The 20,631-nt window shown below is 37.9% G+C and overlaps 1 protein-coding gene across 3 annotated transcripts in view; it reads right to left on the minus strand.

The window, feature by feature from the left end:
• SHC4 (SHC adaptor protein 4) overlaps nucleotides 1-20,631 on the minus strand; it is a gene marked incomplete at its 5' end in the record, with an annotated part of 124,300 nt that overhangs the window by 2,400 nt on the left and 101,269 nt on the right. For 2 of the 3 annotated variants that reach the window (XM_082647512.1, XM_082647511.1), the window contains one exon: nucleotides 8,679-8,932. In XM_082647512.1, coding sequence (XP_082503638.1) covers nucleotides 8,679-8,932 — 254 coding nt within the window. Of the gene's footprint in view, nucleotides 1-8,678; nucleotides 8,933-9,801; nucleotides 9,832-20,631 lie in introns of all 3 variants that reach the window. The other variant, XM_082647513.1, reaches the window with a different exon arrangement.

Consider the following 20,631-nt stretch of genomic DNA (forward strand, 5'->3'; position numbering starts at 1 on the left):
ATGGTTCTCCTGAAATGCATAAACAATCATAGGGTAAAAACAGACATATCCTTGAATGAGGTAACTGCTGAATAAAGAAAAATAAAGATACTTTTCAATTCTGGATCCCTTAGTAAACAATTTTCTCATTCCCAATTGCATTTTTTTTAATTTTTTTTTTAAGATTTTTTTTCCTTTGATGTGGACCATTTTTAAAGTCTTTATTGAATTTGTTACAATATGGCTTCTGTTTTATATTTCCTTTTTTTTTTTTTTTTAGCCCCGAGGCATGTGGAATCTTAGCTCTCTGACCAGGGATCGAACCCACACCTGCCTGCATTGGAAGGCAAGGTCTTAACCACTGGACCACCAGGAAAGTCCCCCCAATTACATTTTATTGGAGTATAATTGCTTTACAATGGTGCGTTAGTTTCTGCTGTATAACAAAGTGAATCAGTTATATATATACATGTATCCCCATATCTCCCTCTTGTGTCTCCCTCCCACCCTCCCTATCCCACACCTCTAGGTGGTCACAGAGCACCGATCTGATCTCCCTGTGCTATGCGGCTGCTTTCCACTAGCTATTTTACATTTGGTAGTGTATATAGGTCCATGCCACTCTCTCACTTCGTCCCAGCTTACCCTTCCCCCTCCCCATGTCCTCAAGTCCATTCTCTACGTCTGCATCTTTATTCCTGTCCAAGGTTCTTCAGAACCATTTTTTTTTTTAGATTCCATATATATGTGCTATCATATGGTATTTGTTTTTCTCTCTCTGACTTACTTCACTCTATATGACAGTCTTTAGGTCCATCTACCTCACTACAAATAACTCAATTTCATTTCTTTTTATGGCTGAGTAATATTCCACTGTATATATCTGCCACATCTTCTGTATCTTATCCATTCATCTGTCGATTGACACTTAGGTTGCTTCCATGTCCTGGCTATTGTAAATAGAGCTCCAATGAACATTGTGGTACATGACTCTTTTTAAATTATGGTTTTCTCAGGATATATGCCCAGTAGTGGAATTGCTGGGTCGTATGGTGGTTCTAGTTTTAGTTTTTTAAGGCCTCCATACTGTTCTGCATAGTGGCTGTATCAATTTACATTCCGACCAATAGTGCAAGATGGTTCCCTTTTCTCCACACCCTCTCCAGCATTTATTGTTTGTAGATTTTTTGATGATGGCCATTCTGACTGGTGTGAGATGATATCTCATTGTAGTTTTGATTTGCATTTCTCTAATGATTAGTGATGTTGAACATCCTTACGTGTGTTTGTTGGCAATCTGTATATCTTCTTCAGAGAATGTCTATTTAGGTCTTCTGCCCATTTTTGGAGTGGGTTGTTTGTTTTTTTGATATTGAGCTGCATGAGCTGCTTGTATATTTTGGAGATTATCCTTTGTCAATTGCTTCATTTGCAAATATTTTCTCCCATTCTGAGGGTTGTCTTTTCGTGTTGTTTATGGTTTCCTTTGCTGTGCAAAAGTTTTTAAGTTTCTTAGGTCCCATTTGTTTATTTTTGTTTTTATTTCCATTTATCTAGGAGGTGGGTCAGAAACGATCTTGCTGTGTTTTATGTCATAGAGTGTTCTGCCTATGTGTTCCTCTAAGGGTTTTATAGTGTCCGGCCTTACATTTAGGTCTTTAATCCATTTTGAGTTTATTTTTGTGTATGGTGTTAGGGAGTGTTCTAATTTCATTATTTTGCATGTAGCTGTTCAGTTTTCCCAGCACCACTTATTGAAGAGGTTGTCTTTTCTCCTTTGTATATTCTTGCCTCTTTTATCAAAGACAAGGTGACCATAGGTGCATGGGTTTATCTCTGGGCTTTCTATCCTGTTCCATTGATCTATATTTCTTTTTTTGTGCCAGTACCATACTGTCTCGATTACTGTAACTCTGTAGTATAGTCTGAAGTCAAGAAGCCTGATTCCTCCAGCTCCATTTTTCTTTCTTAAGATTGCTTTGGCTATTGGGGGTCTTTTGTGTTTCCATACAAATTGTGAAATTTTTTGTTCTAGTTCTGTGAAAAATGCCATTGGTAGTTTGAGAAAGATTGCCGTGACTCCATAGATTGCTTTCAGTAGTATAGTCATTTTCACAATGTTGATTCTTCCAATCCAAGAACATGGTATACCTCTCCATCTGTTTGTATCATCTTTAATTTCTTTCATCAGTGTCTTATAGTTTTCTGCATACAGGTCTTTTGTCTCCTTTGGTAGGTTTATTCCTAGGTATTTTATTCTTTTAGCTGCAATGGTACATGGGAGTGTTTCCTTAATTTCTCTTCCTGTTTTTTCATCATTAGTGTATAGGGATGCAAGAGATTTCTGTGCATTAATTTTGTATCCTGCTACCCTACCGAATTCATTGATTAGGTCTAGTGGTTTTCTGGTAGAATCTTTAGGACTCTCTATGCATAGTGTCATGTCATCTGCAAACAGTGACAGTTTTACTTCTTCTTTTCTGATTTGGATTCCTTTCATTTCTTTTTCTTTGATTGCTGTGGCTAAACCTTCTGAAACTATGTTGAATAATAGTGGTGAGAGTGGACAAACTTGTCTTGTTCCTGATCTTAGAGGAAATGGTTTGTTTTTCACCATTGAGAATGATGTTGGCTGTGGGTTTATCACATCTGCTTTTATTATGTTGAGGTAAGTTCCCCCTATGCCTACTCTCTAGAACGTTTTTTATCATAAATGGGAGTTGAATTTTGTCAAAAGCTTTTTCTGCATCTGAGATGATCATATGGTTTTTATTCTTCTATTTGTTAATATGGTTTATAAGATTGATTGATTTGTGTATATTGAAGAATCCTTGCATCTCTGGGATAAATCCCACTTGATCGTGGTGTATGATCCTTTTAATGTGCTATTGGATTCTGTTTGCTAGTATTTTGTTGAGGATTTTTGCATCTATGTTCATCAGTGATATTGGTCTGTAGTTTTCTTTTTCTGTGACATCTTTGTCTGATTTTGGTATCAGGGTGATGGTGGCCTTGTAGAATGAGTTTGGGAGTGTTCCTCCCTCTGCAACTTTTTGGAAGAGTTCGAGAAGCATAGGTGCTAGCTCTTCTCTAAATGTTTGATAGAATTCACCTGTGAAGCCCTCTGGTCCTGGGCTTTTGTTTGTTGGAAGATTTTTAATCACAGTCTCAATTTCAGTGCTTGTGATTGGTCAGTTTATATTTTCTATTTCTTCCTGGTTCAGTCTCAGAAGGTTGTGCTTTTCTAAGAATTTGTTCATTTCTTCCAGGTTGTCCATTTTATTGGCATAGAGTTGCTTGTAGTAATCTCTCACGATCCTTTGTATTTCTGCAGTGTCAGTTGTTACTTCTCCTTTTTCATTTCTAATTCTATTGATTTGAGTGTTCTTCCTTTTTTTCTTGATGAGTCTGGCTAATGCTTTATCAATTCTGTTTATATTCTCAAAGAACCAGCTTTTAGTTTTATTGATCTTTGCTATCGTTTCCTTAATTTCTTTTTCATTTATTTCTGATCTGATCTTTATGATTTCTTTCCTTCTGCTAACTTTGGGGGTATTTTTGTTCTTCTTTCTCTAATTACTTTAGGTGTAAGATTAGGTTGTTTATTTGAGATGTTTCTTTTTCCTTGAGGTAGGTTGTATTGCTATAAACTTCCCTCTTAGAACTGCTTTTGCTGCATCGCATAGGTTTTGGGTCATTGTGTTTTCACTGTCATTTGTTTCTAGGTATTTTTTTATTTCCTCTTTGATTTCTTCAGTGATCTCTTGGTTATTTAGTAGTGTATTGTTTAGCATCCATGTGTTTGCATTTTTTACAGATTTTTTTCCTGTAATTGATATCTAGTCTCATAGCGGTGTGGTCACAGAAGATACCTCATACAGTTTCAATTTTCTTAAATGTACTGTGGCCTGATTTGTGACCCAAGATATGATCTATCCTGGAGAATGTTCCATGAGCACTTGAGAAGAAAGTGTATTCTGTTGTTTTTGGATGGAATGACCTATAAATATCAATTAAGTCCATCTTGTTTAAAATATCATTTAAAACTTATGTTTCCTTATTTATCTTCATTTTGTATGAACTGCCCATTGGTGAAAGTGGGGTATTAAAGTCCCCTACTATGACCATGTTACTGTCGATTTCCCCTTTTATGGCTGTTAGCATTTGCCTTATGTATTGAGGTGCTCCTATGTTGGGTGCATAAGTATTTACAATTGTTGTATCTTCATCTTGGATTGATCCCTTGATCATTATGTAGTGTCCTTCTTTGTCTCTTGTAACATTCTTTATTTTAAAGTCTATTTTGTTTGATAGGAGAAATGCTACTCCAGCTTTCTTATGATTTACATTTGCATGGAATATCTTTTTCTATCCCCTCACTTTCAATCTGTATGTGTCCCTGGGTCTGAAGTGGGTCTCTTGTAGACAGCAAATATTGTTTTTTTATCCATTCAGCCAGTCTATGTCTTTTGGTTGGAGCATTTAATCCATTTACATTTAAGGTAATTATCAATATGTATGTTCCTGTTATCGTTTTCTTCATTGTTTTGCGTTTGTTATTGTAGGTCTTTTCCTTCTCTTGTGTCTCCTGCCTAGAGAAGTTCCTTTAGCATCTGTTGTAAAGCTGGTTTGGTGGTGCTGAATTCTCTTAGCTTTCGCTTGTCTGTAAAGGTTTTAATTTCTCCATTGAATCTGAATGAGATCCTTGCTGGGTAGAGTAATCTTGGTTGTAGGTTTTTCCCTTTCATCACTTTAAATATGTCCTGCCACTCCCTTCTGGCTTGCAGAATGTCTGCTGAAATATCAGCTGTTAACGTTATGGGGATTCCCTTGTATGTTATTTGTTGCTTTTCCCTTTCTTTCAATATTTTTTCTTTGTATTTAATTTTTGATAGTTTGATTAATATGTGTCTTGGCATGTTTCTCCTTGGATTTATCCTGTATGGGACTCTCTGTGCTTCCTGGACTTGATTGACTATTTCCTTTCCCATATTAGGGAAGTTTTCAACTATAATCTCTTCAAATATTGTCTTAGTCCCTTTCTTTTCTTTTCTTCTGGGACCCCTATAATTCGAATATTGGTGCATTTAATGTTGTCCCAGAGGTCTCTGAGACTGTACTCAATTCGTTTCATTCTTTTTTCTTTATTCTGCTCTGCGGTAGTTATTTGCATTATTTTATCTTCCAGGTCATTTACCCATTCATCTGCCTCAGTTATTCTGCTATTGATTCCTCCTAGAGAATCGTTAATTTCATTTATTGTGTTGTTCATCATTGTTTGTTTGCTCTTTAGTTCTTCTGAGTCCTTATTTAACCATTCTTATAGTTTCTCAATTATATTTCCATGATTTTGGATCATCTTTACTTTTACTATCATTACTCTGAATTCTTTTACAGGTAGACTGCCTATTTCTTCTTCATTTGTTAGGTCTGGTGGTTTTTACCCTGCTTCTTCATCTGTTGTGTGTTTCCCTGTCTTCTCATTTTGCTTAACTTACTGTGTTTGCAGTCTCCTTTTCACAGGCTGCAGGTTCATTGTTCCCATTTTTGGTGTCTGCCCCCAGTGGGTAAAGCTGGTTCAGTGGGTTGTGTAGGCTTCCTGGTGGACGAGACTGCTGCCTGTGTTCTGGTGGATGAGGCTGGATCTTGTCTTTCTGGTGGGCAGGACCGCGTCTGGTGGTGTGTTTTGGGGTGTCTGAGAACGTAGTATGATTTTAGGCAGTCTCTCTGCTAATGGGTGGAGTTGTGCTCCTGTCTTGCTAGTTGTTTGACATGTGGTATCCAGCACCGGAGCTTGCTGGTCGTTCAGTGGAGCTGGGTCTTAGCTTTGAGATGGAGAGCTGTGGGAGAGCTCCACCGATTGATATTACGTGGGGCCAGGAGGTCTCTGGTGGACCAATGTCCTGAACCTGGCTCCCCTACCTCAGAGGCTCAGGCCTGATACCTGGCCAGAGCACCAAGACCCTGTCAGCCACAAGGCTCAGAAGAAAAGGGAGAAAAAAGAAAGAAAGAAAGAAAAGAAAGAAAATAAAAATTTTAAAATAAAAAATAAATTTTATTAAAATAAAAAAACTAAAAAGTAATTAAAAAATAAATTTAAAAAAAAGAAAGAAGAGAGCAACCAAACTAACAAACAAATCCACCAATGATAACAAGCGTTAAAAACTATACTAAAAAAAAAAAAATGGACAGACAGACCCCTAGGAGAAATGGTAAAAGCAAACCTATACGGACAAAATCACACAAAGAAGAATAAACATTCACACTCACAAAAAGAGAATAAGGAAAAAAAATATATATATATATACACATATATATATACATATATCTACATTAAAAAAAAAGGAAGAGAGCCACCAAATCAATAAACAAATCTACCAATGATAATAAGCTCTAAATACTAAACTAAGATAAACATAAAACCAGAAACAAATTCGGTGCAGAAAGCAAACCCCAAGTCTACAGTTGCTCCCAAAGTCCACCACCTCAATTTTGGGATGGTTCGTTGTCTATTCAGGTATTCCACAGATGCAGGGTACATGAAGCTGATTGTGGAGATTTAATCTGCTGCTCCTGAGGCTGCTGGGAGAGATTTCCCTTTCTCTTCTTTGTTCACACAGCTCCTGGGTTCAGCTGTGGATTTTGCCTCGCATCTTCATGTAGGTCGCCCTCTGGTTTCTGCTCTTCACCCAGACAGGAGGCAGTTAAAGGAGTGGCTAATTAGGGGCCTCTGGCTCAGTCAGGCCAGGTGGAGGGAGGGGTACAGAATGCGGGGCGAGCCTGCGGAGGCAGAGGCCAGCGTGACGTTGCAACAGCCTGAGGTGCAACACGTGTTCTCCCAGGGAAGTTGTCTGTGGATCATGGGACCCTGGTAGTGGTGGGCTGCAGAGGCTCCCAGGAGGGGAGGTGTGGATAGTAACCTGTGCTTGCACACAGGCTTCTTGGTGGCTGCAGCAGCAGCCTTAGCATTTCATGGCCGTCTCTGGTGTCCATGCTGATAGCCGTGTCTCCTGCCCGTCTCCAGAGCTCGTTTAGGCGGTGCTCTGAATCCCCTCTCCTCGTGCACTCCGAAACAATGGTCTCTTGCCTCTTAGGCGTTCCAGACTTTTTCGTGGACTCCCTCCTGGCTAGCTGTGGCGCACTAGCCCCCTTCAGGTTGTGTTCACTCAGCCAACCCCAGTCCTCTCCCTGGGATCTGACTTCTGAAGCCCGAGCCTCAGCTCCCAGCCCCCACCCACCCTGGCGGGTGAGCAGACAAGCCTCTCAGGCTGGTGAGTGCTGGTCAGCACAGATCCTCTGTGCAGGAATCTCTCCGCTTTTCCCTCTACACCACTGTTGGTGCGCTCTCCTCCATGGCTCCGAAGCTTCCCCCCGATCCACCCCCCGTCTCCTCCAGTGAAGGGGCTTCCTAGTGTGTGGAAACTTTTCCTCCTTCACAGCTCCCTCCCAGAGGTACAGGTCCCGTCTCTATTCTTTTGTCTCTGATTTTTATTTTTTCTTTTGCCCTACCCAGGTACATGGGGAGTTTCTTGCTTTTGGGAAGTCTGAGGTCTTCTGCCAGCATTCAGGAGGTGTTCTGTAGGAGTTGTTCCACATGTAGATGTATTTTTGATGTATTTGTGGGAAGGAAGGTGATGTCCACGTCTTACTCCTCTGCCATATTTAAGGTCCCCCCCCATTACCTTTTTAAAGCAACTGTCATTCCCAGTTAGGAAAATGGTAAACACTGTCACCCAATCCAAATTTGCAAGCAACCTTTTTGCCATGTTACTTTTTGATACATTCTATCATATATATTCCTACAAATATTTTGCCTCATAAAAGTATGACCACCTCTGCTCTCTTTTGGTTATTATTTGCATGTAATATCTTTTTCCATCCTTTCACTTTCAGCCTATGTGTGTCCTTAAATCTAAAGTGAGCCTCCTATAAATAGCATACATGTAGTTGGATCCTGTCCATTTAGCTCTCCATCCAGTTATTCTGCATCTTTTGTTTGGGAAGTTTAATCCACTGACATTTATAGTAATTATTTATAGAGAAGAACTTACTATTACTATTTTGATAATTGTTTTTTGTCCAGGATCATTTCTGTCTACAGGTATCCTCCGCTCTAGCCATACCTCTTTTATTTAATACCATTCTACCGCTCTGTTTGCTCCTGTGATTCCTTCCTTATGCTCCAAATGTCTCCCTTTAAAACTTTTGCCCTCTTTCAAGGTTCCTCTTACATGTCAGACCCTGCAAGAAGCCTTTTCAGTTTGCCTCAATCGGAGCACCCCCTTCTATCCTGAGAAACACCATAATGCTTTGGTTGAACCATTCTTATGTTATTCATCCATAATTATTTAAGCATCGTCTTATGAAATTATAAGCACCCTGAGAGCAAGGACTCTGTATGTGATACTGATCAATAGTTAACTATGAATTCCTGTACTTCCATGTAGGAGGTATTCATTTAACTCACTGAACTGCACTGAGAAGGGCAGAAAGAGGCTGTCCTCTAAGTGATCCTCTAGGGTGGCTCCCACTCAAACCCCTCCACTAGCCTCTATTTACCACTTCCTGCTCTAGCTGGAGGGTTCAAGAAAAAGTAAACTCTTAACCTTAAACACTCTTCAGTATCAGGCTTTAGACCTATCACTCAGAGCAACCTGAATCACAAGATCCTGTGAAACTCTAATGGGGGTCAATAATACCTTGCCTTCGGGATCCACCAGGAGAAGATGTTTTGCCTGGCCTCCCTGTAGCCCACTCAGCACATACTGGCCAGGAGATGTTGCACTCTCTCGAACCAAAAAGTCCCCATCCTTTACCAAGAGTCTCTCTGCTGCTTTCCTGCTCAGCTTGCCGTGGTAGCAGTCTTCATTCCGCAGCTGCTGCTTAATGTGTGGCAAAGAATGTGAGCTGGCAGGCTGGGCCGTGGCACCTGGCTGAACAGTTTCTGGTGCCTCTGAAGTCAAAATACAAAGAGAGACACCACCAAGTTACCTCCTCATCCATCCTTTCATTCATTCATTCATTCACTCACCAGATATAATTTGAGGACCTACTGTGTGCCAGGCACTCTTTAAATAGTGCTATTTCTGGAACAAATGGGGTTTTTGTTTCTAGAATTTCCAACAGTCTCTAATTTAATGGTAGATCCAAACATTGCCTTTGGCTTCTGTTACCAGGAAAGCCTTGCCCAGGTGCAGTTTTCCTTTCAAATGAGAAATGGAACTGACCCATAAGAACTGCTTTCATAAGTGCAGAGAGAGTCTCTTTATGTCCCATGGGCTGTATGTTAAAGAGAAAGAGGTTTGTGCTGTACCTGGACTATAGATAACTTCTAAAACATTCTCAAATGCTTTGAAAATGCCTACAGTAACTTTGGGCTATGCCCACTTTTTAATATTGAGCTTTTTCTTTTAAACCAAATTACTAATGTGCTTCAGAGATGCTTCTGTCCGTCAACTTTAAAGCCGTGCTGAAGCTTACAGCATTCCTAGTAAATGACCACTTTGCTGTTTGTGTAATTCCCCTGCCTGGACAAAGCAGAATTGATCAAGTAGAAGAAGGTAATCATCAGGGAGGCATGGCCTGAGGCAAGTTCCCATGGCTCTACAGAATGTTATCCAGAGTTGAGAGCACTGGGGATGAGAAGGTACATCCAGGTAGCCCTTTATAGTATTATTGGTACTCACAGTAATAACAATTATTATGTAGCTCACATTTATTGAGTACGATAGGCACTGCTCAATGCTTTACATGTATTATCCTGTTTGGCTCTCAAAATTAAATGGGAAGGAAATGGATCTTTTAAAAGGTTAAATGACTTACCCAAAGTCACACTGCTAATACGTTGTAGATCTGCAATTTGAAATGAGATCTATCATCAGAGCCCAGGTTCTTAATCACCACACTCTAAAATTTGGCTTGGATGAGAAAATCTTTTAATTTTCAAAACTGGTCTAGCCACTCTACTTCTGTATAACCCACAAAGGTCCCTAAATAGACAGCAAAGCTATCAGGATGATATACAGCATCTCTAGAAGGAATAACACAAAATTCTCAGGTCTGAATCCAGATAAAAGTTGTATGTTTGCTTATTTATGTATTTTTTTTGGCTGTGCTGCACAGCATGCGTGATCTTAGTTCCCCAGTGAGGGACTGAACCTGTGCCCCCTGCAGTGGAAGCATGGAGTCCTAACCACTGGACCACCAAGGAATTCCCAAAAGTTGTATGTTTAATATGGCAAATTTACTAGGAAAATAACCATAGAAATCAGACTTTGTCTTTTTAAATTCAAAGGATCTTTTGCATAGAAACCAGCTTTCTCTTTATAAATGCAAAGGAATGTTTACATGTCCTTACACAGGGGTCTCACAAATGAGAAATCCTCTTGACTTTAAGTTTTATAACTTACACAAAACAAGTGTCCTGTAGACATAATCCAGTCTCCTATTAATATGTTATAGTTTGGGCACTATTTAAGAACTTCTCTCTGCATATCACAATTTCGATGCAGCATTCATGAATATAACTTTTTCAAAATATCTTCAGTCTGTATCTAGTGGCTAAACATATTCTCCTCTACAATCAGGTTCTACCTATGGTTACCAGAAAAAGTCTGAAGAAATATGTCCAGATTTGATGAATAATATTTGCAGTTGGCCTTAGTGCTGCCTGCTTTCAGGCATAATAGAGAACTTCTGATGAGTAGTTGTGTGTGTGTTTGTGTATGTGAGAGAGAAAGTGTGTGAGTGTGAGGGAGATGCATGCATGTGTATGTAGGTGCACACATCTTAGTGCATGATGGTTTTTGGTTTATTCTGAGATTGTGGAGCACTCTTGGACAAGAACAAAACAAAAGAAAAACAGACATTATATCATCTTGAAAAGAGGCAATAGATCATGGGCCAGCCTGAGGATATGGACATTATTTTCCTAACATAGTTTCCCAAATTAGCACAATTTCAATCATCCAAACATTTGCTGAAAATATAACTTTTCTAAAAGCTGGGAGATTTTCAATCATCCAAACATTTGCTGAAAATATAATTTTTCTAAAAGCAGAATATCTAACATATTTTTTAAACTTTTGCTTTAAGTTTAAAAGTTACACATTTTTTTAAAAAATCTGGTAAACACAGAAAAACAAAGAAAATTAATCACTTTTCATCCTATCACCAAATACAACCACTCTTTAACATTGTGGTGCATTGTCTAGTATGGACTCCTTTTCATACATAAAGTTGACTTTGAAAAATATAATCATAATTTAAATACAGTTAATTATATATAATTTCCATATACTATTTAATGAATTATTAACTTGATATAATTATATTTTCTCAGAAGTACTGACAGTTAAGGAAGCAACAAGGAAGGTTGCTTAAATCACTCTGGATTGAACTGAGATCAAAAAAGAAAAAAGTGACAGGAATCATGGAAGAAAATAATCATGTCATCTTGGAGTTCCCATTAGCAACTAAAGACACAGTGTCACAACCAGAAATTCAGGAAAACAAGATATATATGAATATCCACACCCATATGTATCTGGTGAGTAAAACTTTTGAAATGGGGGAATATGGTTTAAGGAAGAGAAAAAAATCTAACATCTAAAATCTGGATTAAACAATTGCAAGTAATTCCAATGAGAAAGAAAGAACAAGACATCTAAAGAAACCAATGTGAACTGTGAAGACAGCATATTGATGCATTCAATTTTTTTTAAAGCACATGTAAATGCATTTTTTTGACAGTATTGATCATTATACTAGCAAAGGACAGGGAAAAATTAGATGTCCATCAATAAAGGATTGCTTATACAAATTATGATTCACTCATACAATAGAATACTATAAAACAATTGAAAATAAAAAAAAAATATGCAACCAACATAGGAGCACCTAAATATATAAAGCAAATATTAACAGACCTGAAGGGAGAAATCAACAGCAATACAATTAGAGTATGGGATTTTAATACCCCACTTTCAAAAATAGATAGATCATTCACACAGAAAATCATAAGGAACACTGGACTTAAATTACACATTAGATCAGATTGACTTAACAGACATTTACAGAACATTCCAAGCAAAAGAATACACATTCTTCTCAAGCACACATGGGACACTCCCCAGGACAGATCACATGTTAGGCCACAAAACAAGTCTTAATAAATTTAAGGATATGGAAATCATATCAAGCATCTTTTCCAACCAAAGTGATATGAAACTAGAAATCAATTACAAGAAGAAAATTGGAAAATTCACAAATACATGGAGATTAAAAAACATGCCACTGAACAACCAATGGATCAAAGAAGAAATCAAAGGAGAAGTCAGAATATAACTTGAGGCAAGTAATTTAATTGAAAATTAAAATATTTTGAGACAAATGAAAACTATGTACCAAAACTTATGGGATGCAGCAAAGACAGTTCTAAGAGTCAAGTTTTTAGCAATTAACGCCTCCATCCATAAGAAAAATGAAAGATTGCAAATAAACAACCTAACTTTACACCTCAAGGAACTATAAAATGAAAAACAAACTAAGCCCAAATTTAATAGAAGGAAAGAAAAATACAAAGATCAGAACAGGAATAAATGAAATAGAGAGTAAAAATACAATAGAAAAGAAACTAAGCTGGTTTTTTAAACGATAAACAAAATAAGCGAACCTTTAGCTAGACTGACCAAGACCAAAGAGAGAGGACTCAAATAAATAAAATCAGAAAAGAAAAAGGAGACATTACAAATGATACCACACAAATACAAAGGATCATAAGAGACTACTCTGAACAATTTTATGCCAACAAATTGGATAACTTAGAAAAAATGGATAGATTTAGATCCCTAAAAACATACAACCCACTAAGACAATCATGAAGAAATAGAAAATCTGAACAGAAGAATTACTAATAAGAAGATTGAACAACTAATCAAAAACCTACCAACAAAAAAAAAGGTCCACAACCAGATGGCTTCATTAGGGAATTCTACCAAACATTTAAAGAGTAATTAATATCAATTCTTCTCAATCCCATCCAAAAAATAGGAGGGAACATTTCCAAACACATTTTACAAGCCCAGTGTTACACTACTACCAAAACCAAACAAGGATACCACAAGAACAGAAAATTACAGGCCAGTATCACATGTGAACATAGATGCAAGAATCCTCAACAAAATATTAACAAATCAAATTCAACAATACATTAAAAGCATCAAGTGGCATTTATTCCAGGTATAAAAGATCAGGAACAAGACAAGGATGCCCATTCTCACCACTTTTATTCAACATAGTATTGGAAGTCCTAGCCAGAGCAATTAGGCAAGAAAAATAAATAAAAGACATCCATATCAGAAGGAAGAAGTAAAACTGTCCTATTTGCAGGTGACATTATATATAGAAAACCTTAAAACTCCACCAAAAAAAGAGAAACTGTTAGAATAAACAAAGTCAGTAAAGTTGCAGGATACAAAATTAATACACAAAAATTACTTGCATTTCTATACACTAATAAACTATCAGAGAAATTAGGAAAACAATCCCATTTATGATAACTTCAAAAAGAAAAAGATACTTAAGAATAAACTTAACCAAGGAAGTGAAAGATCTATACACTGAAAACTATAAGACATTGATGAAAGAAACTGAAGAAGATACAAACAAATGGAAAGAAATTTTGTGTTCATGGATTAGAATAATTAACATTTTTTAAATGTCCATACTACCCAAAGCAATCTATAGATTCAATACAATCCCTATCAAAATTTCAATGGGGGCTTCCCTGGTGGCGCAGTGGTTGAGAGTCCACCTGCCGATGCAGGGGACACGGGTTCGTGCCCCGGTCTGGGAAGATCCCACATGCCACGGAGTGGCTGGGCCCGTGAGCCACGGCCGCTGAGCCTGCATGTCCGGAGCCTGTGCTCCACAACGGGAGAGGCCACAACAGTGAGAGGCCCGCATACCACAAAAAAAAAAAAAAATTTTTCAATGGCATTTTTCACAGAAAAAGAATAAACAATCCTAAAACTTGTATGGAACCACAAAAAAATCTCAACTAGCCAAAGCAATCCTGAGAAAGATGGATAAAGCTGAAGGCATGGTGTGTCCTGATTTCAAACTATATTACAAAGCTATAGTAATCAAAGCAGTATGGTATTGGCATAAAAACAGACACATAGATCAACAGAACAAAACAGAGAACCAAGAAATAAATCCATACATATAGGGTCAATTAATTTACAACAAAGGAGCCAAGAACAGACAATGGGGACAGGATAGTCTCTTCAATAAATGGTGCTGGGAAAACTGGACAGCCACATGTAAAAGAATGAAACTGGATGCCTATCTTGCACCATACACAAAAATCAACTCAAAATGGACTACAGACTTGGAACATAAGACCTGAAATCGTAACACTCCTAGAAGAAAACAAGGGGTAAGCTCCTTGACATCAGTCTTGGCGATGTTTTTTTGGATTTGACACCAAAAGCAAAGGCAAAGAAAGCAAAAACAAGCAAGTCGGGACTACATCAAACCAAAAGTTTGCACAGCCAAGGAAACCATCAATAAAAGGAAAAGGCAACCTACAGAATGGGAAAAAATATTTGCAAATCATTTATCTGATAAGGGGTTAATATCCAAAATATATAAAGAACACATACAACTCAATAGCAAAAAAAAAAAAAATCCAATTAAAAAATGGGCAGAGGAACTGAATAGACATCTTTCCAAAGAAGACACACAAATGGCCAACAGGTATATGAAAAGATGCTCAATATCACTAGTCATCAAGAAAATGTAAATCAAACCACATGAAATATCACCTCACACCTGTTGGAATGGCTATCATCAAAAAGACAAGAGGTTAAGTGTTGGTGAGAAAAGAGAACGCTTGTGCACTATTGGTGAGAATGTAAATTGGTGCAGCCATATGGAAAACAGAATGAAGGTTCTTCAAACATTCTTTTAAAAAACTGCCATATGGTCCAGCAATTCCACTTCTGGGTATATATCTGAAGGGAATGAAATCACTATCTTGAAAAGATATCCACACCCCCATGTGCACTGAAGCATCACTTCTGATAGCCAAGACATGGAAACAATCTAAGTATCTACTGGCAGATGAATAGATGATATAAATACACAGTGGAATATGATTAAGCCATAAAAAAGAAGGAAGTCCTGCCAACTGCAACAAGGATAGACCTTGAAGGCATTATGCTAAATAAAGTAAGTCAGACAGAGAAAGACACTGTGTGATCTCACTTATATGTGGAATCCAAAAAAACAGAACTCATAGAAACAGAAAACAGATGGGTGATTGCCAGAGACAGAGAGTGAGGGATGGGGGAAATGCTAAAAAGGTGCAATCTTCTAGTTATAAGATAAATAAGTTCTGGGGATGTAATGTACAACATGGCAACTATAGTTAACAATTCTGTATTGCATATTTGAAAGTTGCTGAGGGTAGATCTTAAAAGTTCTCATCACAAAGAAAAAAAAACTAACTATGTGAGGTGATGGATGTTAACTAAACTTAGCGTGGTAATCGTTTTGCAATATATATATATATATATCAAATCAGTATGTTGCATACCTTAAACCAATACAATGCTATATGTCAAATTTTATCTCAATAAAACTTGAAAAAAAGAAAACTACAAAATATTATGTGCTACTTTGGACAAATCTCTAAAACAGAGGAGTGAAAAAGAACAAGTACAGAAGGGGATACTCCATTTCGTTTTAAAGAAGAATGATTAGATAGATAGATTGATCATTAGATCTATCTGTAGACAGACAGAGGTACTTAAGTAGATAGCTAAATACTTAACCATGCATTAACATTTTGGAAGTAGTCAGAAGGAACTCCTAATATCTTAGGGAACTGTATATGGTGTTAAGCCTTGGGAAGGTACATATTTTAAAATAGCATTATTTATTATTTTGATTTCTTCTATGAGCATTTGTATTACTTTTTAATTAAAAACACTGTTTATAGAATTAAAAATGTATACAAGAGTCAAGATAGCCACCTAACTAAAGGGAAAATCAGAAGAGGGATATACTTTTGTGAGAAAAGTGTCAGGGTTGGGGGATAATCCTCAGTTTTCTGTTGTGGGAAGAAAAGCCTACCCTTTTCTCCCCACGTGTTATAAGACTCCACCTCTGATTCTGGAGGACCATAAGCAGTCTCTTTATGCAAGTAGTTATATTTTATAAAATTGCCAGAACACTGATTTAGTGAAAACGGAACCACTGCCCCTAGGACAAATGCAGGGTTAGGTTCTACCAAGCTTCAGGTCACAATATTTTCATCAATCAATCAATCATTACATAAACTTGTTTTATGTGTGTTTGGGTTTAGACACCTTATTTAGTATACACTGTTGATTTAATAACACTAAACTCATGGCCAACAGCACTGTAACTCATGCCTGAACTCAGCTTATCTAAGACACATATTTTCTCTGTAAGGCACATCACAGCCTTCTTGCACTTAGGAACACTAGACAGAACTTCAGCACTACACTTGGGGGTCATTTTAAACAGCAAGGTCATCAAGAGGTAGCACAAAAATGTGGGAAATGCAGCACTAAGTAGACCACAAAAGTTCACTTGTTTACAGTATGAGCTGAAACAAGAAAGCAGAGTGTCGCCTTGTTTGACGTCAGCTGGGAATGTGCACATTGGGTGACACAAAATTTTTGTTGCTTTGCACATATCCACAAATGACCACAAACGTGCCACGAGTACTGATTCTGGGATTACAAATAAATCTTAGCAAGTAAGCAAATTCTCAAATATGGAACCCACAAATTATGAGAATCAACTGTATATTATTTATCAGTATGGATTACTGGGTGTGTGAAAACTATAAAATAGAAATTTATCGTGTTACTGAGGGGAAGAATACATTCACCTCTATAAAGTGTCTAAAAAGTTGGTAAAATAAGATGTTAACATAAAATGTTAAGCCTAAGTGAAAGATCGAGGTGGTACTAAGAAAAAAAATTAATCTGTAATACAAAGGAAAAATTACATGTCTATTAAGATATATTAAAAAGCCACAGTAATTCATATATAGTAATTAATATACTGGTATACAACAAGCAAGTGGGCCAATATAAAAAGCAGAATAAAGGCCCAGAAACAGATTCACACATGTAGAAGGAATCTAGTAAAATGGAGAGTGGCACTAGAGAAAGAGAACATTATTTAGTCCATGTTGTTTGGAAAATTAGATCACTTTCATAGATAAAATTAAGTTAGACCCCCTACCTCATAGAAAATATAAAGTTCAAGTGAAATAAATATTTTATTTGGAAATAAAACTATAAAGGCAATAGAAGAAAATGTAGTACAAGCTAGATAAAGAGGAGGAAATTTAATCCAAAGAGAGTAGAAGGAAGACATAATAAAGATAAAAAATGGAAGTCAATGAAACAGAAAACAAAAAATAGAAAAAAATTAAAACAAAACCTGGGTCCTTTGGAAACAACAGTTAAATTAATAAATCTCAAAGATCAGTGATCAAGGAAAAAACAACACAGAAACTACAAATAAGAGGAAGAGAGAAAGCATTCTTCATGCAATAAAAGGACAGTGAAAGAATATTATGGGAAATTTCATGTAGAACTGACTCTAAATGGACAGAGTGAAATCCTACTAAGTTTTTAAGGAAGATACATTGCCAAGAAATGACAATCCCTTCTTGTCTATGGCTTTCTGGCCTCTAAAGCAAACTCCAGTCTCTCAAACCCACATCAACAGGAAATAAGCTGAACAAGTGGTGAAGCCCCAAGAAAGGCACTTTCTCCAACATCTACTTTAGATGGACACACGAAGGATAACAGCAGGAACCACCCAGATAACAATGGACAAGGAGATTCCTCCCATAACACTGAACCACAGGCCAAGCAAATCACTTTCTCCACTTCCGGCTCAGGGAGTCTTCACAATTACTGCCTGGCAGGATTTGGTAATCACTATGGACCAATGACCACTGTGTGTTTTGCCTGCTTCCCTTTTGTGAATGTGGGTTTTTATTGAGGCTATCTTATTCCTCTTCCACCACTAATTTTGGGTGTGGAAGGGGGCAGACAACTTGGCAAATAGTAAGGATTCCCATCCAATCTTGATTGAGAGGACTTCATATCACCCAGATGTCACAGACTTTAGGCTGGATGCTGTAACTCTTTGGGGTATTTGCAAGGTCTCCCTTTGGGAGAAGGCATATGTTCTAAGTGAAAAGAAGAGCTCATGCATATTTGAGTGGCAGAAAGGTATGCAGTGGCAGGGACAGTTAATTGTGTGCCAATATCTATTCTCCCTTTCATTACATTATGGAATTCCTAATTATTTTTAGCTGGGCACATGGCCACCCAGCTAGGGTAACGTGAAGCTAGGTATGGCCCCATGTCTAAGTTCTGCCAATGGCAGGTAAGAACAAATGATGTCTGCCACTTCTGGGTCATGTCCTTTCAAGAAACATGTGTGCACTCCACGTGCCTTTCTTACTTCCCACTGGCTGAATACAGATGGGATGGTGAGAGCTCAAGCTTTTAGACTAAAGATAGAAGACCTTAGACCAAATTGAAGCTCTTAGACCAGAGATGGAAGCCAAGTGTCACAATGGCAAAGCTGTCCCACCAGTCCTATACCATCCATCTTTGGGCTATTAGCTAAAATAAATAAACTTCAGTCCTTTTTACACTATGGGATTTAGGGGGGGTTCTTTGTTATGGAAGCTAAGACTGAAACTAATAATAAATCAATACAAAAATTAGTTTCAGTACTAATGGTTTCCTTCTGCCATGTTTGATCAGACTAAAGATTGTGTTAGAGCTTTTCCTATGTTCGCAGTGTGACAGGATGAAGTGAGGAGCCCTGAAGGCATACTTGAGATATATTAGGTTCCTGTCTCTGGATTTGTTTTTGTTTTGTTTTACTGAACTAATTAGTAAGTAATCTGGGTAAGGGAGGCTAAGTATGCTTAAAGAAGATAAAGAGGATTTTTGCAGGAGGAAGGAAAGAAACAGGAGGAAACATTAGGGGGGAAACGTTAAGAGGTGTATTTAAGACATTCTGCAGAACGTTATATATAAAGTTATCCCTACTCCATCTTACTAGATTTTCTTAAATCAACATTATTTATACTTTTGGAGTTGGAGTTAATTTTTTTTGGAGGGAGCAGTGATACACTGAAATTAACCTCAAAGGGGTAGCAAGAAGTCCAGGAGGGCTATGGTACATTAAATCCCAAATGGAAATAAAGAGTGAGAGAGAACCAGAGGCCTAAATTATTAAACATATTGCCACTAAGGCAGGGAGAGGGAAAAAGGATGAAAAAAGAAAGAGGCTAGAATCAATGAAAACGCATTTTGACATTATAGTTTTAGACAGAACAAGCCTTATTTACTTTCAGCTAATGACAGGAATGTTATTATGGATTAAATTTGCCTTTCATATTATTGAATTGTCTATGACAAGAGGCAAAGTTTCTTTGCTTGAGTTATAACGATTTTTTAAAATTTACTATTTAATTTATTTATTTTTGGCTGCATTGGGTCTTCATTGCTGCACGTGGGCTTTCTCTAGTTGCAGCGACCGGGGGCCACTCTTCGTTGCGGTGCACAGCCTTCTCAGTGCGGTGGCTTCTCTTGCTGTGGAGCATGGGCTCTAGGAGCGCGGCTTCAGTAGTTGTGGCTCGCAGGCTCAACAGTTGTGGTGCATGAGCTTAGTTGCTCCGCAGCACGTGGGATCTTCCCAGACCAGGGCACAAACCCATGTCCCCTGCATTGGCAGGCAGATTCTCAACCACTGCGCCACCAGGGAAGTTCCATAACGATTGTTAACATTGAAGATTTGCTTATAAAGGAACTGGAGTTGTAAATCAAGGAATATCCCAGATTACATAATTTGGGCCACCCACTAAATGTATTTTCTAATAAAATATTGTTGCTTTGGGGCTCCCCTGGTGGCACAGTGGTTGAGACTCTGCCTGCTAATGCAGGGGACACAGGTTCGAGCCCTGGTCTGGGAGGATCCCACATGCCGCGGAGTGACTAGGCCCATGAGCCACAACTACTGAGCCTGCGCGTCTGGAGCCTGTGCTCCACAACAAGAGAGGCCGTGACAGTGAGAGGCCCGCGCACCGCGATGAAGAGTGGACCCCGCTTGCCCCAACTAGAGAAAGCCCTCGCACAGAAACAAAGACCCAACACAGCAAAAATAAATAAAAAATAAATTAATAAACTCCTACCCCCAACGTCTCAAAAAAAAAAATTGTTGCTTTGAAAAGTCCATGAAATGGAAGCTATTGAGTGTATGCTCTTATAAAGTTATTTCCAAAACCTGAGGTCCAAGGCAGGCGGGGTGGAAGGGACTAAATTGGGAGACTGGGACTGACATATACACACTACTATATATAAAATAGGTAACAAATAAGGACCTACTGTACAGCACAGGGAACTCTACTCAATTCTCTGCAATGGCCTATATGGTAAAAGAATCTAAAAAGAGTGGATATATGTATCTGTATAACTGATTCACTTTGCTGTACACCTGAAACCAACACAACACTATAAATCAACTATACCCCAATAAAAAAAAAACTATATTTGAATAAATACAATTTTTTTTTTT

This window comes from Grampus griseus (genome assembly GCF_964374135.1).
Source record: "Grampus griseus genome assembly, chromosome: 2".
NCBI classification, from domain to species: Eukaryota; Metazoa; Chordata; class Mammalia; order Artiodactyla; family Delphinidae; genus Grampus; species Grampus griseus.